This window comes from Plenodomus lingam (assembly GCF_022343315.1).
Source record: "Plenodomus lingam strain CAN1 chromosome Unknown contig_6, whole genome shotgun sequence".
NCBI classification, from domain to species: Eukaryota; Fungi; Ascomycota; class Dothideomycetes; order Pleosporales; family Leptosphaeriaceae; genus Plenodomus; species Plenodomus lingam.
This window is the reverse complement of record NW_027093966.1, coordinates 695,488-721,277: the sequence shown is the minus strand read 5'-3', so window position 1 is coordinate 721,277 and position 25,790 is coordinate 695,488. Positions and strand designations below refer to the sequence as shown.

Genomic DNA, 25,790 nt, shown 5'->3' with positions numbered 1-25,790 from the left:
TATTCTTCTGCCGTGATGTCTGGTTCTAGACCGAATACACCCTGTCCCGCTCAAGTCAACCCGAAACGAATTCCTGTCACGCAAAATCTAGTGCAACCGCGTCTGTAACTCAGCCCTCGTTTGCCCAGGATTTATCCCATCTCCCAACACGATCCTCAGAGTCAAATAGTTTTTCCAACAGACGTATAGCAAAGCGACTAACTAATCCAACGTATAACAAAATCATGCCGCGCAAATAACAAGACTAGAAATTAAAACACTACCAAACTCCCATACCGGTACCTACAGCAACGATGCTAAACACACCCCTTGGTCACCGCCGATCGAATACATACGGTACACACACCCGCCCTCACCGCCGCACACATCGCGCAAATCTCCGAACCACAAGATTCATATCTGCACTGCGCGCTTTGTCGGAATTATAGTTCCATGGCAACGGTTGCTGCGCTTGGGTAGGGTACCTGGAGACGGAGCGGCGGTGGTGGTTATGATGATGTAAATATTATTATTGGTTCTGTTTGTGCATGCATATACATCGCTTATAACCTAGCGGTTTTCAGACCTGGGTTGTGCGGGATAGTGCTTATATCTAACAGTACCGGGGAGATTGTGGCGGCCTGGCAGTGCGGGGGTGGGTGAGGGATGCTGAAGTATTAGTGCGGGTTAATCGGAGTCCTGGAGGTTTAGCAAAGGAGAAGTAGGAAGCCGAATGGAGGTATTCGAGTAAAGAGGATTGCTGATGAGCTTGGGGAAATGATAAGTAATTGGGAAAAGGGAGGGGGAAGAAATATTCGTGATGCGTTGATTCGTCGGAGATTATTGGTACAGTCATGTACCGAGCCAGCTCATTGAAGGGAATTACGACATCATGTGAAATGAAGTATATCTACTACTACTCTAGCGTAATATTTAGCCTGCTCATATGCTTTGGGGCTTCTTTTTTGGAACGCTTAGGGATGGTGGGTGTGCTGATTATTGGGCACCGTATTTGCTCGGGTAACATGGTAAGAGAGGGAAGTTGGGAATGTGTTAGAAACCAGGATGAGTTGAGTTAGGCGAGGTTTAAGAGCATAAACATGTTATGCCAGTTGTTGGAAGAAGATGCTATGCCGATCTGATGGTCAGGGTAGGTTTGGTGGGTAGAGTGGTTGTTGACACCTGCTTGGGAATACTTGCAATATCTTTCACATTTCATGACTTTAGTCATGACGCTCTACGCACCCATATCCAATAACATGAAACCAACTCCCTGAACTAATGTTACCAATCCCCATCATCACAGTATTTAGCATAATATCTACTAAGTCTAATACGCACCGTCCTAGATTCCAAACGCTGGATCTGCCACGAACCACGGTACTGGTCCCGGACCGTTGCGAAATGCCCGCTCCTGGGCGCGCAAACCCATCCATAACGGCTTTGGAGATGCACCCGAGATCTGGTATGGATGGCTACCAGACTTAGTTCTAAGGAGATAACAGATCTCTGGGGTCTGGGGTGCGTAAGCAAAATATGTTGGGGAAAATGTTATAAAGCGTGGTGTATCCCCACACTTTCCCCATATTCATCTTCATACTACAGTATCGTATAGATATACACAATTAAAAAAAGGTATGTATGCTGTGAATAGATTGGCGATGGCTACCTTTGTTATTAAGTCTACGTATTGGTGGCAGTTTGACATACTAATAATTTTTGTAGATGGATTCCAACATCGCGCGACGCCTATTTGGCAGCGATTCTAGCCATGGCAGCGGCAAGACCGAAGGCTCTGGTGCACGCAAGGAGGCGGTATCGAAGGGGCTCGAGGTTGTGCCTACGAACGAGACTGGCCCGTTGGTGCTCAACGAGGCGAACGCTGTGGAGCACACAGCGTACATGTTTTCCACCAAGAAGAAATGGTGGATTTTGACTGTTGTAGCTTTATGCCAGACTAGCATGAGTGAGTTCTACTTATTTCTTGAATTTTGCTTCAAGTGTTCTTTCTTCGGTTTTTTTAGAACAAGATCACTGACGTGATAAACAGACTACAACGCCGCGGTGTACTCGAATGCCATTGGTGCCCTGAACCAAGAGTACGGCCTCGGAACCAACCACATCACCAATGCCAGGGCGGGAATGGCATGGTTCCTCATCCTATATGGGTTTGGATGTGAGCTCTGGGCGCCTTGGTCCGAGGAGTTTGGACGCAAGCCGATCATGCAATTGTCCTTGTTCACGGTCAACTGCTGGCAGATTCTCGCAGCGCTGAGTAATTCTTGGTGGCAGGTTCTTCTTGCACGTCTGCTTGGGGGTCTCTGCTCGGCTGGAGGGTCGGTGACGCTGGGCATGGTTGCGGATATGTTTGATCCTGAGGATCAGCAGTTCCCTGTACTTTGGGTGAGCTTGTGGTCCTGTCTCGGTTCTGGTATGTGTGTTTCAATTGTGGATGTGGGTTTTAGCTAATGGTGAATTAGTCGTCGGTGGCATCTGTGGTGGTCCCATCGAGCAGTTTCTTCCTTGGCGCTGGAACTTTTGGATCCAGCTCATCTTTGGCGCGGTGGTGCAGGGTATCCACTTCTTCTTCGTCCCTGAGACTCGGACCACTATCATGCTCAATAGTGAGGCAAATACGAGACGCAAGGTCGGCGAGAATGTCGAGGGCCCGACTGAACACCAGAAGATCGATACCCGTGAGGTGCTCGCCATTATGGGTCGTCCGTACAGTAAGTCCTCCTTGCACTACTATAATGGTCAACAGGTATTGATCTGAATTGTAGAAATGTTGATTTGCGAACCCATTGTTGGGTTCCTGTCTCTGCTCAGTGGCTTCAGTGATGCCTTGATCTTTAGTTTCTTGGAATCATACGGCTACGTCTTCAAGGAGTCTGCCTGGGGCTTCACCGCCAGTCAACTCGGTCTCGCGCTCTTTGCGCTATTCATCGGCTACTGGGCGGCCGGTTTCGCCTACTTCCCGGTGATAAGGCGTCATAACCAGCAGCGTCAAGGCGGCAAGGTTCTGGAGCCAGAGTCGCGTCTCTGGTTCCTCCAGTACATCGTCCTGCTCCTACCCATCGGCCTCTTTGGCTCAGCATTCGTCGTGACTGGCCCACCTCTGCCTTGGATCGCACCGCTCCTCTTCGCCGTCCTCATCGGATGCGCCAATATGGCGATCTACTACGCTACCATCGACTACATGGTAGCTGCCTATGGGGGAAAGTATTCTGCATCGGCAACTGGCGGTAACGGCTTCTCGCGCGATGTGCTCGCCGGTATTTGCTCTTTCTACACTGGCCCCATGTATCACAAGCTCGGCGTCCAGAACTCTACTTGGGTACTCTTCGCCTTTTCCGTAGTCGTCTGCATTCCGGTCTTTGTCATCTACAGGAAGGGTCCTCAGATCAGGGCTCGTAGCAAGTATGCCGAGGCGGTTCAGCAAGAGCGCTTAGAGCTCGCCATGAAGAGGGAGGGCATGGCTCAACGTCGGGACATGTTGGAGCAAGCGCCTCAGGTGTAATTTTATTTAGTACTATATCCCGGATTTTTTGTAATTCATAGGCCAGTTAACTATGTTATCCTTTTGAGAAGGTACTTCACAGGTGATGACACCGCATCTTGTTCAAAGGTACCCAGTGGTTCTGGCGCAAGGTTGTACGCGACGGATAGCTGACTGACGTGTTCTCATGTATTGTGTGTTTCTTCAGATGAGAACGAGTAAAAATCAAACAGATCAAACTGCAGCCTTCTCTATGCTTAATCAACGTGATTGTAAGACGCATGAGGGAACGAGGTCGCCTGCGGTAAGTGCAGTGCTGGTCAATCTTACACCGATATATGCATTCATGGGCTAAAGTCCCTGGGTAAGATTTATCGGTAGAGAATACGGACATTCTGATACCGAATGAAGATTGATGGGAATCATCACAAGATGGCTGCGGGAGGATAGTGGCATGGCACAATGTGGTTGGGAGCTCAAGGACAGGTCATTAGCGCCACACTAAGCAGTCACAAAGTCGTCGACCATCGTTACTGGCGTGAGGCATCGCTCACAGCACACAAACTCTAACGCCAGCAGATGCAATCAACTTGGTCTACCTATTCGAAACGGTGGCAATGCCTTGGGATTGAAGACATCCCAGCATGGAGATTTATCGTCGCCCATGAGAGTCGCGGCCCGATGACGCACTTCCCTCACCGTCTTCTTGTTCTCCGCGTCAGAAATGCGATAAGTCTCTTTTCGCCAGCACAGTCATCTTTCACCGGCATGGATATCTCCCCTTGACAAGTGGGGGTCATCACTCATTCTACTGTGTATACAACCCTCGCCCAGGGCTCCAGGCACACGATCGCCCCGCTCTTGGGACCGTCAGGGTCGATACAAGGGTGACCGGAGCCGGATGAGGGTCTGGCCTATGCCTGTCGAGCCCCAAAGGAGCAAAGCACGACGCCCATTGCAAGCCCTCGCCGCCCTCGTCTGCTCGATATGCGTTTCTCTAGAGTGCGCCATATCTGAGGATGACGTCATCCGTGATGCATGCTGGCTCATGGCGCGGGCCGTAGCCGTTGTTACTCCAATCAAAGGAGCCAAGTCGTGTCCAGGCACCACTTGTGTCTTGCCAGCTGTTCGAAATCATCATCAAGCATGCGACCTTCTCGGACCGTAGCGCTCCAAAGAGGCTTGCCAATTTGGGGCTTACGATGACTACCCAAGCGGACGTGGGGCTTCGTTTGCTGCCCAGATGCCTGTATCGGGATCTTTGTGACTTAAGCAATCGTGAATGCCCTCACTTTACGATTACGAATTCGGGTTCCAAGTACCGGTAAAGAGATTGACTAAAGTTGATTCAAGTTCGACATGCGCGCTCCTGTGAGTCTTCCATCTAGCTATATAGGATAACGTATTCATGAAGTGGTAGAATCATGACCAAGTGAGCCTTGTGCAAGCGCTTGTATACAAGTTCTTCGATGTCTTTGACGCCACAAAAGACTTGTACCAGACCCTGACGATCAAGGAGCAACGAGATTACGAAGAGACGCTGCGGTCCAAAGGCTATCCTAGCTCAAGACGGATAGAGTATGTCCATGATGAGGCATTGGGAAGTGAAAAAGGCATCACCATGGATAAAGCGGCAGTCAAACGTCAATTCGAGATTGGCTATTCGACACTTGGTGCAGAGTTTGCCATAGGCGACGGTATGCACATCTGTTCCCACCATGCTCAGCGTTGGCTCCTTACAGCCTCCACCTGAAGACTAGCAGACCCACAACCACCAAATCCTGGCAACTCGCCCCCAGTAAATGATCTCTATTCTTCGCAGCAAGCTAATGAGTTTTCAGTAATTGCGCATACAGCCCTCCAGGCCGAAATCATCAAACTTCAAAGCGTGTCAGTCTACTTGCCCTCATAAGCATCATCTACTCCAATTGCTGACCCTGCATTCGCCAATCAAAGACTCATTGCTACGTTCTTGTATGGACCCACATCAACCGACTCAATCTCCAGTCAGCTAGCAAATGTCAACGCAGCATCGAGGACGGCAGGGATGGCGACGGTTGATATCCTGAAAGACTTGCAGCATCGGCAGGAAGGACTGCTGCCATCCGCTCCTCGTTCGATACACGCACAAACCGCCCGTCCATCCTTTACGCATGAACCATCTCAGCCATCTGCTGCTAGCGGTGAGAGGTCCACCTCGACAGCCCTGATGAAGTACAACCCGCCGGCGCCACCACGAAGCGGTAGTCCAGTCAATACAACTACGCTCACCTGGAGAGGTAGACCGAAATCCGAGAGGACTGATACAGACACGACGTCGATGACCGGTCCCACATCCATGGGATTGAGCTCGACACCTAATGGCCTGTTTTGCCTATATGCCAGCGACTTGCAGCGGCACAGAGATCAAACCCTTGCCTCCAGCATAACCTCTGACTCAGTACCAAGCTGCCCACACTGCAAGGGATCGCTTCATCTGTCAGCCGGAAAAGCGTGGGAGATTATAAAGGAAGATGATGGTTTCGATCGGTGTTTCCACGTTTCCAACCGCTTCGTGGTCAAATGCCACAGGGATGGTCCAGATGGACAGTATGCCTGTGTCCTCTGCGCGGAAAGCGGATCGAACCACACGATTTGCGGTGATGTAAAGGCCCTGGTGAAGCATCTCTGGTCTGATCATTCGATTCGCGATTTGAAGCACGAAGAAGACATTGTAGAAGTCATTGAGCAGCCGGCCGACAGCCGACGCGACAGCGGGCTCGGGCACTGTACATCACGGAGCAGTAGACGAAGTAGCCTAGCGTCTAGTAGAAGACGCAAAAGTCTGCCGGCATATGAGCGCGAAGTTGATATTTTCGATACCAGGTCGCTGAGGCGTCGTGTGTAAGGAACACCTTTTTTTAGTACGGCGATGCGTGTAATCACCTCTGCCTTTTTTATTGGAGGGACTTTGAGTAAAATGTACTTCTACGACCAAATACCGTATTCGAAACTCCTGTATCAAACTTCGTCTCCAAGAACAACCACTGCGCCGATGCCATGACAAAAACTCAAGATTGACTCTGTAACCCAAGTACCTTCTTATACATGCCCCTCAAACCACCCCCCTTCCTGACCCACTCCCATATCCACACCCTCCGGCCCCCCTCCCCCTTCGCCTATCCCCTCCATCCTGCACCCCATCCCTAAAACAGACAATGCCTCTCCCCAGCCATCCACACCCACACCCCCAAACCTTCCCCTTCGAGCAAGACAGCCCGCCCAACGATGGATGCTACATGACGAGTGAGACCTAGCCTGAAACGAACAGACTTTGCATGCAAGTTTCCTTCGTCATGTACTGTTTTTGAAATAGGTAATAAAGCGTGGGCCGACGCGCTGGATACCCGTTTCGGCCTTGGACTGGCACGTTGGGGAACGAAGAGTATGCCGTTTTGCGAAGGCGTTGAGTTGGGTTGGGTGGTAGTGTAGCTCACGCTAGCCCTAAAATGGACAATGCTCAATCCAACCCAACGACTCCCCGTGCACTTTTACTCCTCTCTCTCTCAGCCGCAGTCACTAAGGTCCGCGGCATTTTGGGACAAGGTGGGATCCTGGGATAGTAGTAGGCTGGCCTACTGAGATTGGTGTTAGAGGGCAAGCGGTATGTACTGTGTCGGGCAGCGTGTTTGGGTATTGTGTTGCGTTGTGGGAGGTGATGGGGCATGGGTACCGTAGGTAGGTACCGGTACTGCCAGTGAACATGCATACAGACACGCTGACAACCTTGGAGCTGTTTCACGGGTCGGGACGGCTAGCGGGGTGGATATCAGCCTCAGCCAGCCCCGATTCTCAAGTGCTTACACCAGGTACTTGTACGCTTCATGGTGATGTGAAAGCACATGGGTTCATTTTGGCGTGGCGTTGCGGTTATAATGGGGGCATGCGCGAGGGTAAAGTAGTTATGATGCAAAGCTGACTGTGTTTGATGGTGGGTTTTTTGAAATGGTACTCGGGATGTTTCGTTAAAAACAATATCTACATTTCTGCCGAGTACAATGGTCTTTTCCAACTCTCCACACCCAAACTGTGGGGTGGATTCCATGTTAGGGAGTCATTATAGGCACGCATATCACAATTGCAACTTTCTGACCATGTATGCTATGATCTTGTGGTTTTAAAGTATACAGTAAGCACGACATGAACAGCTGTCATAGGCGTATTGCCTGTCACACTCAAGGAAAGCGCGCACCGCTATCCAAGGTATCTTCAGGCTAGAGCCACCACCTGCTAGCTTATAAGAAATTGTTTGTGGGTTCAAGAGCTTCCTACATCTTGATGCAACCATCACTTATCGATCGCACTCATAGCCAGACCATTCCACATCGCGCCCTTTGATGTTGAGAGGATATCAGTCGTTGTCCATAATGAGATACGCTGGAAGAGACACCAAAGTTTACATTCTTTTTGTTTTTCATGGATGAATACAATTAAGAGTTCCATTGCCCTGCTCGCAGCCCAGTAAGTGATTCATGTACACAATGTACGTTGACAGTGCATTTGTAGGTGTATATGTTTAGTACCTTGAATCCACTGTGCCCGCGCATGTCGGCAACCGCTCCTGGACTACCGGTACGCCTGTACGCTATTTACCCGGGACACCGCGTCAATCCCACGGCGAATGGACATGTATTCCTCGAGGACGTACCTTATATGGGAGGGAGAGCACTGGTCTCCCTGCGCATACCATGGCCTTGTAGGATGCCATCGGACTATTTCCCAACTAAACATTGTTGCAAAATGCCACAAACCACGAGCGCCGCGACCATGGCTCCAAGGTACCCACAACCCAGCAAATGAAGCCTCGTTGATAGCACGTCTAGATCGTCTGTGCAGAACGATACGGGGCGAGATCTCGAATCTCTACAGAGGATTTCGGGTAAGTGCAGGCTCGTGTTTCGGAAGTCGTGATGATTTGCGCTCAGTGTTGCCTATGTTAGCCACCCATTACCGGTACTAGAGCCATGTTGCTATAAACTTCACGCATCGAGACTACCATCGTTTTTTCCGAGCTGAACTCCCAGACATCGACGATCTGAACTTGACCCCGGTCTTGAGTAGCCTCTTGTATCTTCCAGAGCTTGAACAGCTTGACATCATCTTTCAATCTGCTCGATGATTGAGCCTTACACACCCATGGCGCTGTACGACTGCTGGGCTAAACCCGTGTACTGAGCCCCAGACATTTTGCAATGCACAGATGATCAATACCATAAAAGGGAAGGCATTGTTGCTATTTCGGCAAATCCCAGTGGTCACATTGAAAGGTCATGTCCAGAATGCCATCAAAATATGGTTCGAGGCAGCGCACCAACGGACGCGCTCGCAGCAAAATTGGACAAATGCAGGGCTCTACAGTGTTGCAGTTGCCAAATAACAGCTTTCGTCATTGTCATTCGCGTTCGAACTTGACATTGCAGACAAAACACTGACATCAACCTAGACCACCGGGCTGTACGTGTGAACGACGATGGAATCTCTGGAACAGTGTGCTCTTCACTACCCGGGCAAGTGGTTTTTTGCGCAGGGATATCCACTTGTCATGGCGCTTGATATGGGAGTGACGGCGTTCATGCCGCCTTTGGAGATCAATCAGATCTCACCAGATTACACTGGACACCAGACGGAAGTTGAAAGCAGAAGATATGGTATGATGCTGAGTGCTGAAGGCAGAGAAGATGAGGATATACAAATGGACTGATGGCGCACAAATACTATGGTTGAGATTTGTATTCAATCACTTTCTTCATTCTTTGCGAGTGCGGTCGCCGAGATATTGCCCTCTCACTTGTCCGCTGCAAGTATCAGTGGAACTGGCATACTTTTTGTTCCCTTGTGGAGTCTGCGGGTTACCGGTACAGAGATTGGGCCTTTGATCTTGTCAATCAAAGCCGAAGTAGCACGTGACATGGTCGGGTAAGTTGATTCCCCGGGTCAAAATAGCTTCCCGGCGCATTCTAGCGTACTCTTGTGACGTGATGATTGAAATGCAAGCCACCATCTAATTGGATCCTGACGTTTCAAGCGCGGTGGGAAATGTACAGTTGCTAGCTTAACAATCTGCGTAGGCTTCTAACGATTCATTGGGGATGTTGCAATCGTCAAACGGAAATGTCCATGTGGTGTTCTGGTAGGATGTTAGCAAAAGTAGGTGTACTTGGGCGGGGGCATTACCGGTACCGTACGGTACGGCATGATAGAGCGGATCCCTTGACCTCAGCGTCCAAATCTTATACAACAACGACAACCCACACTATTACCACGCTTCAAAACAAGACCGCAACTTGCTCAAATCATATCTTCACATGCCATCTACCGCATAGCTTCTTATTACTCAAAATCTATAACATCAGCTCAACAGTCAGCTAAACCCCGGCTACACCCTTGTCACCCCAGCCCTGTAGCAGACCCACCCCAGCCTATCCTGCCCTACCACCACCGCAGACAACAACGAATCCGTCGCGATGAGCAGATGCGGTGAGTGTATTGTATGCCCCCAACCCATCCAGTCGGTCCTTTCATCGTCCAAGCAACGACCATTCGCTCCTCACGCTAACCCACCCACGCCACCATAAACATCCCGCGCAGCCCCAACAATTCCCACAAAAAAGGTCCCAACCAACCCTCCCATTCATTCCCAACTTCCCATTGTCTTCGCAATACCCCCCCCCCCCCCCCAGGCCCACGCGCAAAAATGGCAGGACGGTCGATTGTACGTGTCTAACCTGGTCGTGCTTTATCCTTTCCAACCCTACCGTACACTTCTCACTGTAACGATTTCATGAACTAATGTTTATTCGTCCGACCACCACCCACAGTACTACGTCGTTGTCATCGCCCTACTAGCGCCCTATCTCTATGACCGATACCGCGCCTTTTCGGCCATGCTGGCGAATGCGCCGGCTAGGATTGTGAATGTTTCGACGTTTAAGAGTCGGGAGGTTCGGTTTGGGGATCGGATACGGAATTGTGAGGATGTGGTTTTGGAGGAGGAGGTGGGGGTTGCGTTTTTGAGTTGTGATCCTGGGCGGGATCGGTGGAATACAGTCATGGTGAGTTTAGGGTTGGCTAGGGGGGCGGGTGATGGGGTAGTGAAGGGGTGTTATTTGGTCGATGAGGAAGATGGGATGGATGTTTGGATGGATTGATTAATCGACTGATGATGAACAGGGCATATTCCAACCCCCGCTTTCCAACCACGCAGACAGCGATGGCGACAACGACAACGACAACGACAACGGGAAAATTTGGATCTACAACTACACAACCCCAAACCTCCCCGACAACTCCGCCCTCCGTCCCCTACTCCTCCTCAACTTCCCCCACAAACACGACCTGCACCCCCTCGGCATAGAATACCACCACCAAACATCCACCCTCTACGTAATCAACCACTCCCGCCACCACCGCTCCGTCCTCGAAATCTTCAAACTCGACATGGCCGCGGCCACGGCAACCCACGTCCACACGTTTTCGCACCACTTGCTGCACGCCCCGAATGCGATTCACGTCCTCGCGCCGGGTAAGCTGCTAGTCACAAACGACCACCACTTCCGCGCCGCCGTCTTCCCCGTCGTGTCCAAGGTGGAAACCTTTTCCGGACTACCGGGCGGCACGGTCGTGTACGTGGATGTGCAGGAACCCGAGCAGACCAAAGTGCTCGCGCGCGTGCCGTTTGCAAACGGGGTCAGGTTGGTGAATGCGAGTACTGTGGCGGTGGCGTCGAGTTCAAAGGCCGGGGTTTACTTTTTCGAATGGGTGCCGCGGGCGCGTGAGATGCTGTTTAAGCGGCTGTTGCGGTTGACGGTGTCGGTGGATAATTTGTCGCTGGATGCGAGGGGGAGGTTGTTGCTTGCGGGACATCCGTCGGCGCCGAGCTTGATGGTGGTGAGTAAGGGGCGGGCGAGGTGCGATCTTGCTGGGAGCGAGGAGGAGAAGAGGGCGTGTGCTTGTACGGCGCCGAGTTGGGCGGCGGAGTGGAGTGAGGAGGAGGGGTTGAGGGAGGTGTATAAGAATGATGGGGGGGAGTTTTGTAGTAGTAGTACGTTTGTGAGGGATGTGGGGAGGGGGATTGGGATGATTAGTGGGCTTTATGAAAGGGGGTTGTTGGTGGTGAGGGAGTAGGGGGGAGGTTATGATTGTTGGGAAATGTCCAAGGTACAGGCAACGTTTTGGAGGTATGGGGTGATCATGGAAGCATTTTCCAGTCCTGAATTCACCAAAACTTACACACTAATACCTCGCACCCACCCTCTCTCAACACAATAAACAACAGACACCCTCTCTAGAATCCCCATCTACCCACCACCAAAACTCTACTCCACCCACTCCTCCTCCGCCTTCATAGCCCTCAACAACCCATCCCCCATCGGCCTCTCCCACCCCCCAACCCTCAACCTAACCAACAACTCCATCCGACAACTCTCCGCCTGCTCCTCCGTCCACGGCAAATAACTCCACCTGCGACCCGGCCCCTGCTGCCGCGGCGCGCCCTCCTCAAAGTTCTGCAGCGCATCGACTTCGTACCCACCACGGCCGTTGAAATGCGTCCACTGGCTGGCATGCATGAAAAAGGGGGCACGGGGCTCAATGGTCAGCGCGCCGGTCGAGTGCACGACGACGACTTGGGCTTCGTGCGTGGCGGAGGGGGCGTGGTTGACGGAGTGGAATTTAACGGGGAGGTGGGTGTGGTAGGTGGAGGGGTCGAGGATGTAGCGGCCGTGGCCGAGGGGTTGGGGTTCTGGGTAGAGGGGGTAGGACGGGGGTGCTTGAGCGGTGATGTATCAGCTTGATTTTTAGGGTGAATAAAGGATTAAACCACATGCATACACACATTGTCAAGCAAAAGCAACGAAGCAAAAGAAAAACATACCAACAAAGCGCCCCTGGAGATCACACGCCCCCTCTCTAGCCAACAGCACCATCTCCGGCCCCAAAAACCCCCTCGGCACCCCATACAACCCACAATACCTATCCCAAGCCTCCCACGTCTTAATATACACCGGCGGCGGATCCCCCACGCGCCGCATCCGCCGCGTATAGTACCTGCGGCCCCTACCAACTTGCGGCAGCGACTCGGTGACGACGTTGGGCGGGTTATGCAGGGTCCAGAAGGAGGCGGCAAAGGGGGTTTGCGGGAACCAAGAGGGGCGCCAGTGGAGGGTTGTGTTGTCGTTGAAGCTGGTGAGGAGGAGGAGGTCGTGTTGGAGGCGGTGGGGGGAGGAGGGGAAGGGCTTGTGGATGGTGATGGGGTTGGGAGGTCGTTGTGGGAGGGTGGGGTTGAGGGGGGAGGTTGTGGGGTTGGAGTCTGGGTGTGGAGGGGGGAGACTGGTGGTAGGTACTGGTGTTGGTGTTGTAGGTTCAGAGTATGGTGGTGTTGAATCCATCTCCATTGTCAGTGATGTCGTGGGCTTATCCGTCGAAACAAGTAGTTGGACTGTAGATATTATCTAGACGAGTGGAGGAGTAAGTTTAAGAACGCTCAACGGCGATTCAACTTGTAATATATCGCTGAAGCAGCTAAGCCTGTGCTCTGTCTTCACCGGTGAGTTGTGTCATAAGAGATGGGAAAAAAGCTACGGAAACCCACATATTGCGAGCGTTTGCGCCTGCCAGTTTTTTTGGTCAAAGCAAACGCCTCGGATCAGCTGCACTGCAAATCAGTATGCCGACTAGCACATGTTGATGACATTCACGCCTTCACTCAGCACTGGGAAAAGCTGTGATGAATGATTGTTGTTTTCTAATTTCGGAAAAGGCTTTCCCACGGGTATTCTATGCTACCATTACCCATGTCTACAAAAACACAATATACAATAGGTGCGAGTGTGCATACCAAGCTCGAACTACAGCCCACAATATGTGCCAGTTCAGTCATATATACATTGGAGCAACAAATCAAAACGGATCCGTCTGCCAGAAATCAAGATTCGTCGAAGCAACTTGGCCCAGGAAGGTCTCGTCGAAGCCAAAGCCATAAGAGCCTATCAGATCGTACATGTTGTAGTCGTTGGTGGGGTCGCCATTGGTAGCAGGCGCCGTGTTTAATGTGGACAGGAGGCCTGGGGTGTGTGCTGTGGAGAGGCCCTGGGCCATGATGTGGTTGGAGGTAGCAGAGGGGGTTCCGACGACGTCGAGACGCTTCAAGAGGTCGTTGATGCCGTGGACGATATGTCGCGTAATGTGTTTTTCATTGAGATTCTCAGCAACCTTTGCGAGGAAGCTTGAAGATCGTCTGGACAAGGAGAGGACTTGTGAGATGTTAAAGTTCAGACCGAGACCAATGGGCTCTGTGGCCCATTCTGGTGAATGCGCTTGGGCCATGCCGCCCCATGTCTTTGCCATTTTCAGTAAAAAGGTGGCGCAGAAAGCGACCATGGTGTGTGTGAAGATGGGTACTGCAGTCATCGCTTTGCGAAGATCTGGCTCCTCAAAGATGAGGGTGAGGGTACTTGTGGCGGCTGTGATGGCAATGTTGGCGGCCTCTCGCCGGTCGTAGGACAAGGACTCTGAAGTTGTGGCATTTGGTGCAGGCAGCGCACGGAGCGCTAGGGAGTTGAGTTGGAAGCGTGCAAAGTGATAGTAAAGCACCACGCCCTTGGATGGATAGGAGCCAATGGATGGACTATCAGCTGACCTCGACTGCCATGCTAGCCGCCATTGCTCGATTGCAAAGTTGAACTGCCGTAGTTGCTGAAAGTCCGGTTCGGTCAGCGGCTGTTCTGGGTCGCTGCCATAGGCGATGTAGGCCTCTGTGAGTATCTTGAAGAGCGTGACTTGGGCGCCTAGTCTGATATCTCCGGGTTTGGCCTTGGGACTGTCGAGAAAGTGTTCAATGTTCTTGACAGCGACATCCTCGTGAATGATTGGTGGACGCCCGTAGGCGATGCTGAATTGGTGGTCGCACACATACAAAGCATACCAAAGACGCACATTGTCCCGCTGTCCTTCGTGTCCTCGCATCAGCTTCTGGTAGGACTGATGCAGGTTCATCTCGACTGCGCTTCGTACAGCCAGACCAGAGAGCTTCCAACTGAGGTTGGAAAGATAGAAGGCCGCAAGAGCCAAGGCTCGTATGTCGTCGAGATTCTGGGGGCGTGAAAGACAGGCACCATACGTCAGCGAGACGAAGATGTTGTAGCATTTTTGCAATGCTTCATCTCGGCCTGGTGTGTGGAGAGCTGCAATGGTGAGGACGGCGGCTGTCAGAAGCTTGGAGCTTCGGCGAACTCCGTCCAGCGTGTCGTAGGGGAACAAGACGCCCGCCCAAAGGTAGAGCCGAATGTCTTGCATGTAGCGTTTGAAGAGATCCTCGGCTTCGTGGAGAGGCACAATGCCTTGAGCAATGAAGTCCTCCTCTACCGAATTTGAGTTGGGTCTCCAGCGCACACTGCTGCGGAGGTTACGGATTCGCGTGAGATCATACAGACTTCGCATGGGGGCGGTCACCAGATCCGACTCTTCACCCGATTCATGCTCGACCGAGGTTTCTCGCGTCATGTCCATGGGCGCGACGGGAACAACGAGATGGTTACTGTCGTTGGTCATATTGGTGGGACTAATGTTCACGTGGTGTCCGGAATCTGGATGGGGAGGTGACTCTTCCTTGAGACGTTCCAGGGCTGGCAGTTTGTTGTGCTGTAGGAGATATTGCACCGCTGAACGAAGCTGTTCTATTTCTGCAGTCGCGTTGGATTTCCATCTGTATTCTTGGGTTAGAAGTCAGATCTCGTCGGTCTCCTGTCGTGGTACGTACGCAGCATCCTCGTCTAGGAGACGCTGGTTCATGTTGTAGGGTACACATTCCGTGCCACTTCGCAGACATTTTGCACACTTGATCTCGTTGTCGACTGGCTCGCATTTGATCTTATGCCTTTTGCACTCAGCGCCTGTTCGATCAGCAAACTGTTTCGCTTTTTCTTTTTTTTTTCTTTTTGAGGGGGAGGTTGTCCATGCTAGCTTACAGGCCCGTATCCTCGGTGTGCGCCCAGGAGCAGCTCTACGTCCGTCTTCATGCTCGGCATCGTCACTTGGGCGCTTCAAAGGCGACATCGCGCAATGCCATGGGGTGCGTGAGCGCGACCACAGAGATGGTCGTTGCAGTGTGGAATTGGCGTCGGATGCAGCACTGGATGCAGGTGGGCAGAAGCTTGGGAAGCAATGGCTGACCCCGTGACATGAGATGCTTGGGGGGAAATTAGTGAATTGGTTAGTGCCATGGGTTACGAGCTGAGCTAGGTCAAAGCTCCGCTTTGCCCACAGCAGGACGCGAAGCGGGGACCAAGCTGCTTGATGTGCCGTGATCTGGGAAGACTGGAACCTCTTTAGCCTGTGTGTTGCCCTGCTCCGAGCACCGGGATTCGTCTTGCACGCCCGGAGATGAAGTACTGTGTATGCCTAGGTAGAGTAGACGGACAGGACCAAGACATGCAGGCGCAGGCGTCTTGTGGCGCGATGGTCCACCGGAGAGGGAGGAGGGAGGAGGGACTCTAGATGGATGGGGGGCTGTCAGTTCATTGTCTTTCGTCGACCAACATGAGCGAATGCTGTTTGCAGACACCAAAACCTTACTCGAGGCGATCCAGGCAAGGCCAACAGGCTCTGGCCTTGTAGAAAAATCAGGAGATAGCCCACGCTACGGTTACCCATGCCATGTATGGCCCTACTGAACGAGCACGAGGAATCTGGAATGTCCGAGCCGGCGTTTGAAACGGTCCGGGGCCTGGTATTGTGCCGGTGCCGGTACCGGTAATGCGGGGGATCTGTGCAAGCCCCTGGTACCCAGACATTCCCCACCATTCGGACCTTGTGGCTGGCTCCCCATCAAGTCTGAACCATGTTGATCGTGAATGGGGTTCCAGGGCATTCTGTCAGATGGTCACTGTACTGTGCTGTGGTAATTGAGTTTACGACAAGACAAACGCTTGCCAAACTTTCGTCGCATCCGACCATCCCACCCATTGTTGCAAGCTTGATATGACCCCCCATGTATGCATGGCTGTATGGCAACCTCCATGCTGCTCCAGTCTATCCAAGTCTATCGTACCGGTACAACCTCCATGCTGCTCCAGTCTATCCAAGTCTATCGTACCGCTACAACCTCCATGCTGCTCCAGTCTATCCAAGTCTATCGTACCGCTACAACCTCCATGCTGCCATCTTCCTGCTCATCCAAGTCTGTCAATCATGTCGTGCGTGCTCAGTCTTGCAACTGCCAACCAACAGGATACTCCACAGTCGAGAGGAAATGCCAGCATGGTACAGGAACATGTGAAGAGGAAAACGGCATGCTGACGACTTCGCTACCTACCGGTACTGCGACAAGCAAACTCCACCGTGTTGGCATCATCGTCTCTTGCCTCAGTCCCAACCCCCCGACCCCTCACCTGTACCTAGCAACCCCAGTCGCAGCTCTCCAACACATCTTGCAACTAACCCATCATCCTCCCCCAGTAACCCCCACGTTCCAGGCCTGAACCTCTCTTCCCCAGATTCCACCTCTCGGCTCCAGGACGTCTTTCCCTTCCAACCCTTCTCATGGATCGCACTACAACACACCCGACCCATGTCGCCATCTCGTAGCGCGTTGGCGCCGGCCTGTGGCTGAACGAACCCCGCTGCGAGATTTCACTGAAAGCGCGCAACAAAGACCCGACAACGCGCATACGCGGACATTGACCTAACACTGCCACCGACAACCGATGGTTTGCAGCTGGTACAGTAGAGGGCAGCCCCACATTGCATGGCATCGGGAAACCGGCCGGGTGGAGAGCGATGGGTTTGTTGGTAGAAAACACCAACTATTGTGGATGGAGTCTAGTCGCATTGCCCCAATCGTACGTCAACATCAGCCACACCACCAGTTCCACCGTCACATGAACCATGCAACGCTCAAGCTTCTTTCCATGCAAGCTTCTTTCCATGCAAGTTTCGAGGGAAATCGCTGGCTTGGTGATGCATATCTGACTCACGGCCTTGATTCTCGCGCCTCACTCGTTCCAGACTTGATTCCTGTTGTAGAGTAGGCCGAAGACCATGACGAGATTGTGTAGCCAATGGCAAACAAGTACTGTTGACAGCGAGCGCGCGCAAACACCGACCTTGTATGGGCGGTTGAGTGGCGTGGATGGGTGGCGGATTGAGTGCAGACAAGGTCAGAGTAACGAGTTCATGGTGGTAAGCGGACATGTAAACGCCTTTGATTGTTCGTGTGAGGAGAAGAAGCCCTGCTCAAACGCCCATGCAAGATGATAACAGTAAAAATGAAGACGAATCCTGCCAGTTTTGCCCTCGATTCCCGACTGCCCCAGACCAACGCCATCCCATGCGATCCTTGTCTTCCTTCCTCCTTCTTCACTCACCCTTCTCCCTCCGGCCGCTGATTCGCACTCTGCAACGGCATGACCCTGCCCGAATCCACAATAATCTGCTCATCCACCCTCTTCTCCGTATCGCCGTATTCCAGCCTCTTCCACGTCGAAATGCGCGCTTGGTTCGTGTCAATCTCAAAGACCCTCAGTCTGCGATGATAATGGTTGTATCCGCCGTACCCGCCAAATCCACTGCCGCCAGCATAGCACATCCAGATCTCCGGGTCACCAGAGGACGGGTCCTTGGAAAGCGCACAGTAGTCATTGACGTGGTCGTGGCCGCACGAGACCGCGCTGACATCGAACTCGACGAGCGCGTCTTTGAAGTGCGTATTGAATGCCGGAGCGGTGATGGGTTCCGTCCAGTTGCCCACGCGGTCGTTGTCTGGGTTGCCGTATTCGGGGAGCGGGATGTGGATGAATGCCATGTTGAGATGCTTGTGTGTGTAATGGCTGTGCGCATCCTTTAGGCTCTCGGCGGTGGTCTTGAACCAGTTGATTTGATTGACTTTAAGCCAGTCGTAGCCACGGTAATGTGTTTCATCAGGCGAGTACGAGTGTGTGTCCAGGAAGTAAAGGGTTAGGGCCGAGTGCTTACTGCTGTGAGCCTGTATCTCAACAAAGTAGTTGCCAACGCCTTCGATAGTGTTGGGGCCAGCCTCGCTAAGAGAGTAAGGAAGAGATTCGTAGAGGCCCATTTGTGCATGGCGCGAGAGGGTGCCTTCGTCGTCATGGTTGCCGAATATGGCGGCATAGGGAATTTTGCGCTCGGCAAGGGGTTCAATGATCTTGAACATGGCCTGGGCTTACATCAGTAACAAGAAGGTTGGAAAGGAAGGACGGGCTTACACTCTGGACATCGGGTGCTGTGTCTCCATTCACCTGATCACCAGAGAGCACAACAAAGTCTGGCTTCTCATCATCAAGGACCCTCTCGACGAACTCCAAGGTTCTCGGATCCGCGTCACAGTGCCCTCCGTTGGCGTCCTTGGGCTCTGCGTCTCTACACACTCCCACTCCTGTACTGAGATGCAGGTCGGATATCTGCATGATTTTGTATTTTCCATCCTTGTTGATCTTGGGCACGGGTCTTTCGTGTTTCGGCGGCGGGCCTCGTCGTATGCTTAGTCTTGGCTCCCTGTTATCCTTTCCAGAGTCCAAGTGCAGTGCTCCATTTTTCACCAGTTGCCAGCCAGGACGTGGCTCGGCAGCATCCGATCCAAAGAGTACGTCCACAGCCGTCACTGCCATCTTCGAGTCGCTTGCGTGGCGCTTCAGTGAACGCTTGATCCAGACGCCTGCCGGTCGAGACTCCCACCTCTCTGCTGCCTGTGTCTTCTCTCCCACCGAGGGATCTAGCTTCCCCGTCCGCACATCGATGACGACCTTGTCTTCCGGATCGAGCTCCTCCTCTCGCTTGCGCTTGATATGCACGTATGCGCTAGATACCCATCCTGAGCCCAGGTACAGGTCTTTCTCCACGCGATGCCACTTCTTCTGGTCGAGCATGCATTTGGAGAGCGGGTTGAGTGTCGAGCATGTCTGAATGGTGATGTCGGTGATGACGAGGCCCTCGTGGTGCAGTGGCAGGTGGTTGTGGACCGACTGAGGGAGTACGCGATAGCGGTTGTCGAGGACGAAGACGACTAGCGAGGCGACAGTGATGAGGCCGAGGAGCTGAATGCTCGTTCGCACCTGTAACAGGTGTCAGCTAGGCACGCTGGCTGGCTGGCTAGGCATGTAGGGTAAGCTATGGCACATACTATGCGGCGCGTCATGGTGGAGGCCTAGGGCAAGAGCCAAAGGTGGCGCATGAAGCCACAACTGTCACCAAGTCCAAGTCAGGTGCCGGCGACGACAGTAGTTGGGTGGAGTAGCTTGAGAGTACAGTAAGCCGCTGGTTCTCATGCCATGGTGAGCCACTTCAAGGTTAGAAGCCGTGTTGATGTTGATGGTGATGCTGCTGGCGGTGTCGGTGTCGGTGTCGGTGTCGCGGTCGTGTGAGCGTTGGGCAATGTGTAGGTAAGCTAAGAGTAGAGCAGAGTAGAATAAGAGTAAGAAGAGTACATACCTAGCTCACTTCGAACCCGTTGACTGGCCAGGTTTGGTCGTTCTCTTGGCTCCCGGACCCTTGGACCTCCATCCTCCATCGTCACGCCGCTTTTGCAGGGATGGTGGCTGGTGCCACCCAACCCCTCCCTCCATCATGTCTCCAATCCATCCCAAGGATTTTTTTCTTCTGTGACTTTAGAAAATGTCCATCCTCTACATTATGGATATGGACCAAGAAGCCAATTGCACCGTTATGCCCAGATAACGGCATGTGCACACTCAGGCCTTAAGAAATCACAGCCACGCGCAGCAAAAGACTCTCTGCGACGCTACTCTACCTACCTACATGGGTTATACCTCCTCCGGTTCTTACTATTTTAGCTCTTCAAGCCTCGCTTCGCCGTGCAGAGGTGCCAGCTGCTCCGCATGTAGGTGGGTAGGATACCTACATTGGCACAGGACAGGGTCGTGATCACTATCTTTTCTGCAGCTATGCGCCATCCTCTTTGGCAACGGCTACAACATTCAGCATGCCCTAGGATACCCGCTCACAGGAACTTTACAAGCACTGCCTGCTGCTATCGCCCTTTCAAAGGTAATAATATATCTCATCCATGCTCCACTGAAAGCTCCTCACTCACATGATGATAGAGGGCGACTTTGTCATTCTCCGCCCCCGGAGAGATGATGGCAACGATGGTCTCATGTTCAGACTCGACCCTGAAAAGACCCAATCGACTCATCATGGTGCCTTCACCCACTCATCCATCATTGGCAAAGAGCCACGCCAGACAGTCCTGTCATCTAGACAAGTAGGCTACCGAGTGCACGCGCCTACGTTGGCAGAATATGTTCGCTTGTCGCGACGTCTCGTTACGCCTGTACGTCAAAGTCGTGCAAGAGACAGCCTATCGCGACCAAGCTGACGATCATCAGCTGTACCCTCACGACGCGAACTTGATAGTGTCCCTCCTTGACATCCATGTCGATCCTGCCGACCCTGGACCACCACTCGAAATCCTAGAAGCGGGCACAGGCCATGGAGCCTTGACGCTGCACCTGTCACGAGCAATACACGCTGCCAACCCGCCTCTTCCTCGAGAAACACCGGATTCCGCATCTCTGGAGGACGGGTCTGACGAAGCCGCATGCCTAGCAGAAACGAGTGTGGACTCTGCCGAAAGTGACACACTTGACGAATCTTGGAGAGCAAAACGACGAGCAGTTGTGCACACCATAGACAACGTACAGAAACATAGCCAGCACGCACAAAAAGTCGTATCGGGATTCAGGAACGGCATGTATTATCGCAACATCGATTTCCATGTAGGAGACGTCTCGGAGTGGATTGCTCAGCAGAAGGAAACAAGAAAGACGGACCAGACGTTTCTATCTCACGTCATCCTCGACCTACCAGCAGCAAACAGTCATCTTGCCAATATAATTCCGGCGTTGCATGTCAACGGGATTCTCGCCGTCTTCAATCCGAGTGTCACTCAGATTGTCGACTGCGTGAAAACAGTTCGCGAACACAATATGCCCTACCTCCTCGAGCAGGTCATTGAGCTCGGCGCAGGTACAATCCGCGAATGGGACGTACAAGTGAAACAAAAGCGGGAGTCACAGGCGGCTAAGCCCCAAAAAGAACGCCGTGTCGCCATGTCTTCTCCAAGGCCTCTGAACGACTCTATCGAGGAATCGCTTGACACCATTGCATCGACGAAGGATGATGAATCTGTTGATCCAGAGCTTTCTCGCGCACAAGAAACTGGCAACCCTTTGGAGTCTTCGAGCAATGAATCTACGGTTACAGGAAAGGAACAAAACGGGCAAGATGATGGGCCAGCAGAGGCTATAGAATGGGTGCAAGTGTGCCGTCCCAAAGCCGGCCAGAGGGTGATTGGAGGCGGGTTCCTAGCCCTCTGGAGAAAGATGGAGCGAGCTGGGTTTGAGTTTCCGAAAGAATAGTGAATACATCCAGACTTGACTGCCATACTAGATCGGGACTAGATAGCTAGATGATGATATCTCAGCCATGCAACAGTGTAGTGCGTCGGTCCAAGCGTAGTTCGTTGTGCACACGAGACCCCTGCCGTCAGTGCAGCTGCGGAAGAGGCAGAATGCATGCGTGATTGGCGAGCCGGTCCCGTTGAAGTAACAACACATCGCGCGCTTTCTCAAGCTTCAAAATTCGCCAGCCACTCATCGGATAATGGTGGTGAATGAGTTGTGGTTCCCGTCTTGAAATAGCTAGTAGCGGTGAGCTGGCCGGAAGAGGGCACAATGCATTTGCTCGAAGTAGCCTCATCATTGGCCAGAGAGAGTGTGTAGCACAGACCCAGTTCGCGCGCAGCAAGAGCTATTGGAGAGCTCTCGATCGATTGATTATACCCCTCCCAGGTCATCCCACTCTCTCTCACTCTCACTCATTCACTCTTTCTTCACACACACACACCTGACAATGAGTGGCGCGGGTGAGAACCGGTATGTTGTTTTTGGAAATGCGCACAAGGTGTACCTATAGCACGACCATGTCTGACCAGGAGAGAGCAGTTGGCGGCGGCAGGGGCAAAACAATCGCCAAAACCAAGATCGCTCGTCTGGCACAAGTACGCCCACCAAAGAGGGTCCTCGGCCTCAGGCGACAACAGCATCTTCGGGAGGCGGTGCTTGGGGAGCCAAGGGCAAGCCTTCGGGGTCTGCGCCTGCTGCTTCAGCGCCAGCCCCGGCCACAGAACAGCATGTTCCCGTGCGCGACTTCAATGCGAATGAGGTCAAGGAGTTTTTGAGGAAGAGTATGTACCAAACCATCTATCTGCCGAGGAACTCGATGGGAGCGCCTGACGGGGAGAGGAACTTCTATGCGTTTACTAGCACCTAGGCTAACTGACTCGCAGAATACCTCGAAAGTACCGCAGGTACGACACTCGCTGCATCTGTACATGGATCGCGTGTTAGAACTGACATCAACTACACAGGCCAACCCTCGGTATATCACAAGGTCGAAGGAGACTCGGTGCCAAAAAGGAGCAGCGGCGCATGGGGTGCCAAAAGTAGGTTCAATTGAAGGCCTAGGCCAACAACAGATGGACTGACATGAGCAAGGCAACAACATGGCACATCTCATGCCCTCGGGCCAGTCCTTCTTCACAAACCTCAAGAAGCAGCTGGGCGGCATCGAAGCTACCAAGCCATCGTAATCAGCAAGACCGCCCTATCTATCTATATATACCCGACTTTCGTTTCAGCGGCATAAAAAAAGGCATTGCGGGAGTTCTTTTGGGGGCTACATGGTTTTCGGTTGGCTATACAGGGCTTGCGATGTTGCAACTGTTTCGCATGACGCGCAAGTGCCAAGACTAGCTGTGCCGGCGTTTACTGGAGTCATGAGCGAACATTGTTGTCTTGTTTGGGATGGCTGCTGATTGGTATGGGAATGATACCCTGGTGGCTTGTAAAGCAGCGCTCGGGGCTCAGAAGTGATGGGGCAGGATGCAATGGTATCGATGCAAGTGGACATGTAGATGAGTTGGTCTGTCTGGTTGTGGTGTAGATAGTGTCTTGGGATATAGATATGGCATTCTGCTTCATTGCATGTTCGATTCCGCAGGAGGAGCGCGATTGAAGTACTCGTACGCATAGGATAGTACGTTCACACCTACACGTTCCAAGTGCTAGCGTAGCCAGGATTCGGGAAGGCGCATTTGGCTGGCTGGGCAAAGCGTCCCAGACAACGAGATACCGGTACAACAACAAGGCTTTGGTTGTCAACAAACACGCCGTCCAATTGTGCGACATGCAATCGTCAGGCTGTATAATGGCTGCATTGAAGCGGTTGCCACTCACCCTCTTGCTTTCGCTTTCGCATTGTTAAACAACACGAGTTCCCAGCAGACTTCATCGCAACGGGACCCTGCAGTGTACGACGGTAGGTACCGGTACCAGGCCGGTAGCCAAGCCCGCAACTTCACACTTGAACCTTAAGTTACTCCCGCGGGGCTGTTGACGCTGCATCATAATCACAAAACCCCACTACACGCCTTTCACCGGAAGCCTGTATCAGCCTGACTGTCTCACGAGCCTTGGAAGGTGGGAAAGGAGAGCAGGTCACAGATCGTCAGCCGCTGTGAGCTGTGGGCAATCAGGGCGCATCGCTCCACTGTGTCAAATCACCCCCGGCGGACCCCCGAATACATTATACAACACCACAAGCCGGTCACCCTTCAACAACTCCACGCTGCATAATCCTCGCCATCCTTTCTACTGTACCAAGGTCCCCGCCCGCCCAGCCACATCATGTCGTCGCCTCCGCAAACGCCAACCCACCGGCCGACATCGTCTCACCGCCGACAGCCCTCCAGCCTCGAGATAGCGTACAACAGCCCCTCACGGCGGCAGTCGCTGAATCGCCGCTCCTCGGGTTACTCTCCCATTACACCGCGCTCCTCACAAGACTTTGAAAACGGCAGCCCTGTGCAGCACTTTGATGGCGCAGGAGACAGTAATGGCCTAGGCAATCTGGCAGACGAGCTGGGGGAGATATGGGACGACGACGAGGAACCAATGGATGGCGAGTTTGGAGAAGAGTTGGATGTTGCGCAAGAAGATGACGTCTCGGCCATTGGGACTGCAGTTGAACACGACGGATCATACGGACTCGACAGCCCGGTCAACGTCAATGGCGTGCGAGACAGCGGCGTCGCCATGCAGAGCTCTTCGCCGTCGCGACTCAGTCCAGCGTCAGCAATGAAAAGAAGAAACCACAACAGACAACGCTCGTTGTATGATGGGTCCGATTATGGAGAGGACTCGGATCTGGAAAACGAAGGCATATCACACACGCTAGACATGAGGATGTCGGCTATTGAGACTTTAGTACGGAGAGGAATAGAGGAGAATGGCAGCGCGTCTGACCAGGTGGTGAAGAGGGTCATCGAGCAATTACGGGACCTGGGTAGTCAGATGGCTATTGAGAATGGAGCCACGCGGTACGTTCGCAACTGCCGGTTACAGGCCCGTTGGTAGCAGTGCTAACAGATCCCAGGCTGAAAACCGCTCACGATGCGCTGACAACACATCTAACACACCAGTCTCGTACCCTCACGTCTCTTGCTGCAGCCTTGTCCGGCCCACGTCCCATCATCCCCGACCTCGACACAATCGAGGAACTCCTCCCACTCATAGACTCCACCCTCGAGCTCCTCCCCCACGCCTCCCCCGATCCATTAGTCCAACTCTCGCATCTCACAAACTCGAACCGGGAACTACTCCAACACCTCGCCAACGTGAGCGACACCCTTCACATGTCACGGCAAATCACCACAAACGCGACCCGACGACTCAAAGTCAGCAAGGAACACCTACAGGACTGGAAACGCGAAAATGAGAAGACACAAGAAGGGCAAAACTATCTCGAGCACGGCGACTGGGACCGCCGGTTGAGAGAGCGCGAGGCAAAGCGGGCGTGCGATAATGTCTTGGATGGATTCGAAGATGTCTGTGGGCAGTGGAGAAAGAGACTCTGTGAGGGGTTGGGCGTGGCTAGTGCGTAGTAGGCATTCTGCACTGCACTCTTTCTCTTTGCTCCATGGCTATCTGTATGGGTATTGGTGTTGGTGTTGGTGCTGAGCCTGAGCTGAGCTAACACGCTGATTGTGGGTGCAGATGGCGGCTTCATCATCCCAGAGCAACATAGTCTCCGACCCCCATCACACCCTTCTACCGTCCCCCCTACCTACCACAACGCGCCCTCGGAACACAAACACACACTCTTACTCTCCCTTTCCCTCCTCACAGTAAACGATCGGAATCCTCACCTTTGCAGACGCACGAGCACAGACTCTATGTTTCCT

At 52.8% G+C, this 25,790-nt stretch overlaps 13 protein-coding genes across 13 annotated transcripts; 9 read left to right on the top strand and 4 right to left on the bottom strand.

Annotated features, from left to right (window-relative positions):
• Window positions 1–1,091: 1,091 nt before the first annotated feature.
• Window positions 1,092–3,499, top strand: IAQ61_009487 (uncharacterized protein; the record flags this gene model as incomplete). Its single annotated transcript, XM_066098405.1, has 6 exons — window positions 1,092–1,129; window positions 1,329–1,444; window positions 1,740–1,945; window positions 2,030–2,410; window positions 2,460–2,708; window positions 2,763–3,499. The coding sequence occupies exons 1-6, from the start codon at window positions 1,121–1,123 to the stop codon at window positions 3,497–3,499; spliced, it is 1,698 nt and encodes a 565-aa protein (XP_065951564.1). The 5' UTR covers window positions 1,092–1,120.
• A 1,338-nt stretch (window positions 3,500–4,837) lies between these two features.
• Window positions 4,838–6,365, top strand: IAQ61_009486 (uncharacterized protein; the record flags this gene model as incomplete). Its single annotated transcript, XM_066098404.1, has 5 exons — window positions 4,838–4,849; window positions 4,899–4,910; window positions 4,998–5,175; window positions 5,320–5,368; window positions 5,435–6,365. The coding sequence occupies 5 exons, from the start codon at window positions 4,838–4,840 to the stop codon at window positions 6,363–6,365; spliced, it is 1,182 nt and encodes a 393-aa protein (XP_065951563.1).
• A 2,622-nt stretch (window positions 6,366–8,987) lies between these two features.
• Window positions 8,988–9,218, top strand: IAQ61_009485 (uncharacterized protein; the record flags this gene model as incomplete). Its single annotated transcript, XM_003838253.1, has 1 exon — window positions 8,988–9,218. One exon carries the CDS (start codon window positions 8,988–8,990, stop codon window positions 9,216–9,218), a length of 231 nt encoding a protein of 76 aa, XP_003838301.1.
• Window positions 9,219–9,793: 575 nt separating this feature from the next.
• On the top strand, window positions 9,794–11,641 carry IAQ61_009484 (uncharacterized protein; the record flags this gene model as incomplete). Its single annotated transcript, XM_066098403.1, has 3 exons — window positions 9,794–10,229; window positions 10,336–10,569; window positions 10,688–11,641. Exons 1-3 carry the CDS (start codon window positions 10,212–10,214, stop codon window positions 11,639–11,641), a joined length of 1,206 nt encoding a protein of 401 aa, XP_065951562.1. The 5' UTR covers window positions 9,794–10,211.
• A 191-nt stretch (window positions 11,642–11,832) lies between these two features.
• IAQ61_009483 (uncharacterized protein) lies at window positions 11,833–12,084 on the bottom strand (the record flags this gene model as incomplete). The annotated part of the gene is made up of 1 exon (XM_003838252.2): window positions 11,833–12,084. One exon carries the CDS (start codon window positions 12,082–12,084, stop codon window positions 11,833–11,835), a length of 252 nt encoding a protein of 83 aa, XP_003838300.2.
• A 673-nt stretch (window positions 12,085–12,757) lies between these two features.
• IAQ61_009482 (uncharacterized protein) lies at window positions 12,758–12,970 on the top strand (the record flags this gene model as incomplete). Its single annotated transcript, XM_066098402.1, has 1 exon — window positions 12,758–12,970. One exon carries the CDS (start codon window positions 12,758–12,760, stop codon window positions 12,968–12,970), a length of 213 nt encoding a protein of 70 aa, XP_065951561.1.
• Window positions 12,971–13,414: 444 nt separating this feature from the next.
• Window positions 13,415–15,568, bottom strand: IAQ61_009481 (uncharacterized protein; the record flags this gene model as incomplete). Its single annotated transcript, XM_066098401.1, has 3 exons — window positions 13,415–15,218; window positions 15,273–15,405; window positions 15,481–15,568. The coding sequence occupies 3 exons, from the start codon at window positions 15,566–15,568 to the stop codon at window positions 13,415–13,417; spliced, it is 2,025 nt and encodes a 674-aa protein (XP_065951560.1).
• A 187-nt stretch (window positions 15,569–15,755) lies between these two features.
• On the bottom strand, window positions 15,756–16,382 carry IAQ61_009480 (uncharacterized protein; the record flags this gene model as incomplete). The annotated part of the gene is made up of 2 exons (XM_066098400.1): window positions 15,756–16,151; window positions 16,263–16,382. 2 exons carry the CDS (start codon window positions 16,380–16,382, stop codon window positions 15,756–15,758), a joined length of 516 nt encoding a protein of 171 aa, XP_065951559.1.
• A 148-nt stretch (window positions 16,383–16,530) lies between these two features.
• Window positions 16,531–16,992, top strand: IAQ61_009479 (uncharacterized protein; the record flags this gene model as incomplete). Its single annotated transcript, XM_066098399.1, has 1 exon — window positions 16,531–16,992. The coding sequence occupies one exon, from the start codon at window positions 16,531–16,533 to the stop codon at window positions 16,990–16,992; it is 462 nt and encodes a 153-aa protein (XP_065951558.1).
• An 881-nt stretch (window positions 16,993–17,873) lies between these two features.
• Window positions 17,874–19,664, bottom strand: IAQ61_009478 (uncharacterized protein; the record flags this gene model as incomplete). The annotated part of the gene is made up of 3 exons (XM_003838249.2): window positions 17,874–18,686; window positions 18,736–19,581; window positions 19,650–19,664. 3 exons carry the CDS (start codon window positions 19,662–19,664, stop codon window positions 17,874–17,876), a joined length of 1,674 nt encoding a protein of 557 aa, XP_003838297.2.
• Window positions 19,665–20,321: 657 nt separating this feature from the next.
• On the top strand, window positions 20,322–21,990 carry IAQ61_009477 (uncharacterized protein; the record flags this gene model as incomplete). Its single annotated transcript, XM_003838248.2, has 4 exons — window positions 20,322–20,366; window positions 20,429–20,533; window positions 20,568–20,819; window positions 20,875–21,990. Coding segments are annotated over 4 exons (1,434 nt in total), but the record flags the coding sequence as incomplete, so codon positions are not given.
• A 310-nt stretch (window positions 21,991–22,300) lies between these two features.
• Window positions 22,301–23,555, top strand: IAQ61_009476 (uncharacterized protein). Its single transcript, XM_003838247.2, has 5 exons — window positions 22,301–22,422; window positions 22,492–22,733; window positions 22,836–22,856; window positions 22,917–22,991; window positions 23,044–23,555. Exons 1-5 carry the CDS (start codon window positions 22,400–22,402, stop codon window positions 23,136–23,138), a joined length of 456 nt encoding a protein of 151 aa, XP_003838295.1. The 5' UTR covers window positions 22,301–22,399; the 3' UTR covers window positions 23,139–23,555.
• A 679-nt stretch (window positions 23,556–24,234) lies between these two features.
• IAQ61_009475 (uncharacterized protein) lies at window positions 24,235–25,490 on the top strand (the record flags this gene model as incomplete). Its single annotated transcript, XM_003838246.2, has 2 exons — window positions 24,235–24,926; window positions 24,983–25,490. The coding sequence occupies 2 exons, from the start codon at window positions 24,235–24,237 to the stop codon at window positions 25,488–25,490; spliced, it is 1,200 nt and encodes a 399-aa protein (XP_003838294.2).
• Window positions 25,491–25,790: the final 300 nt, after the last annotated feature.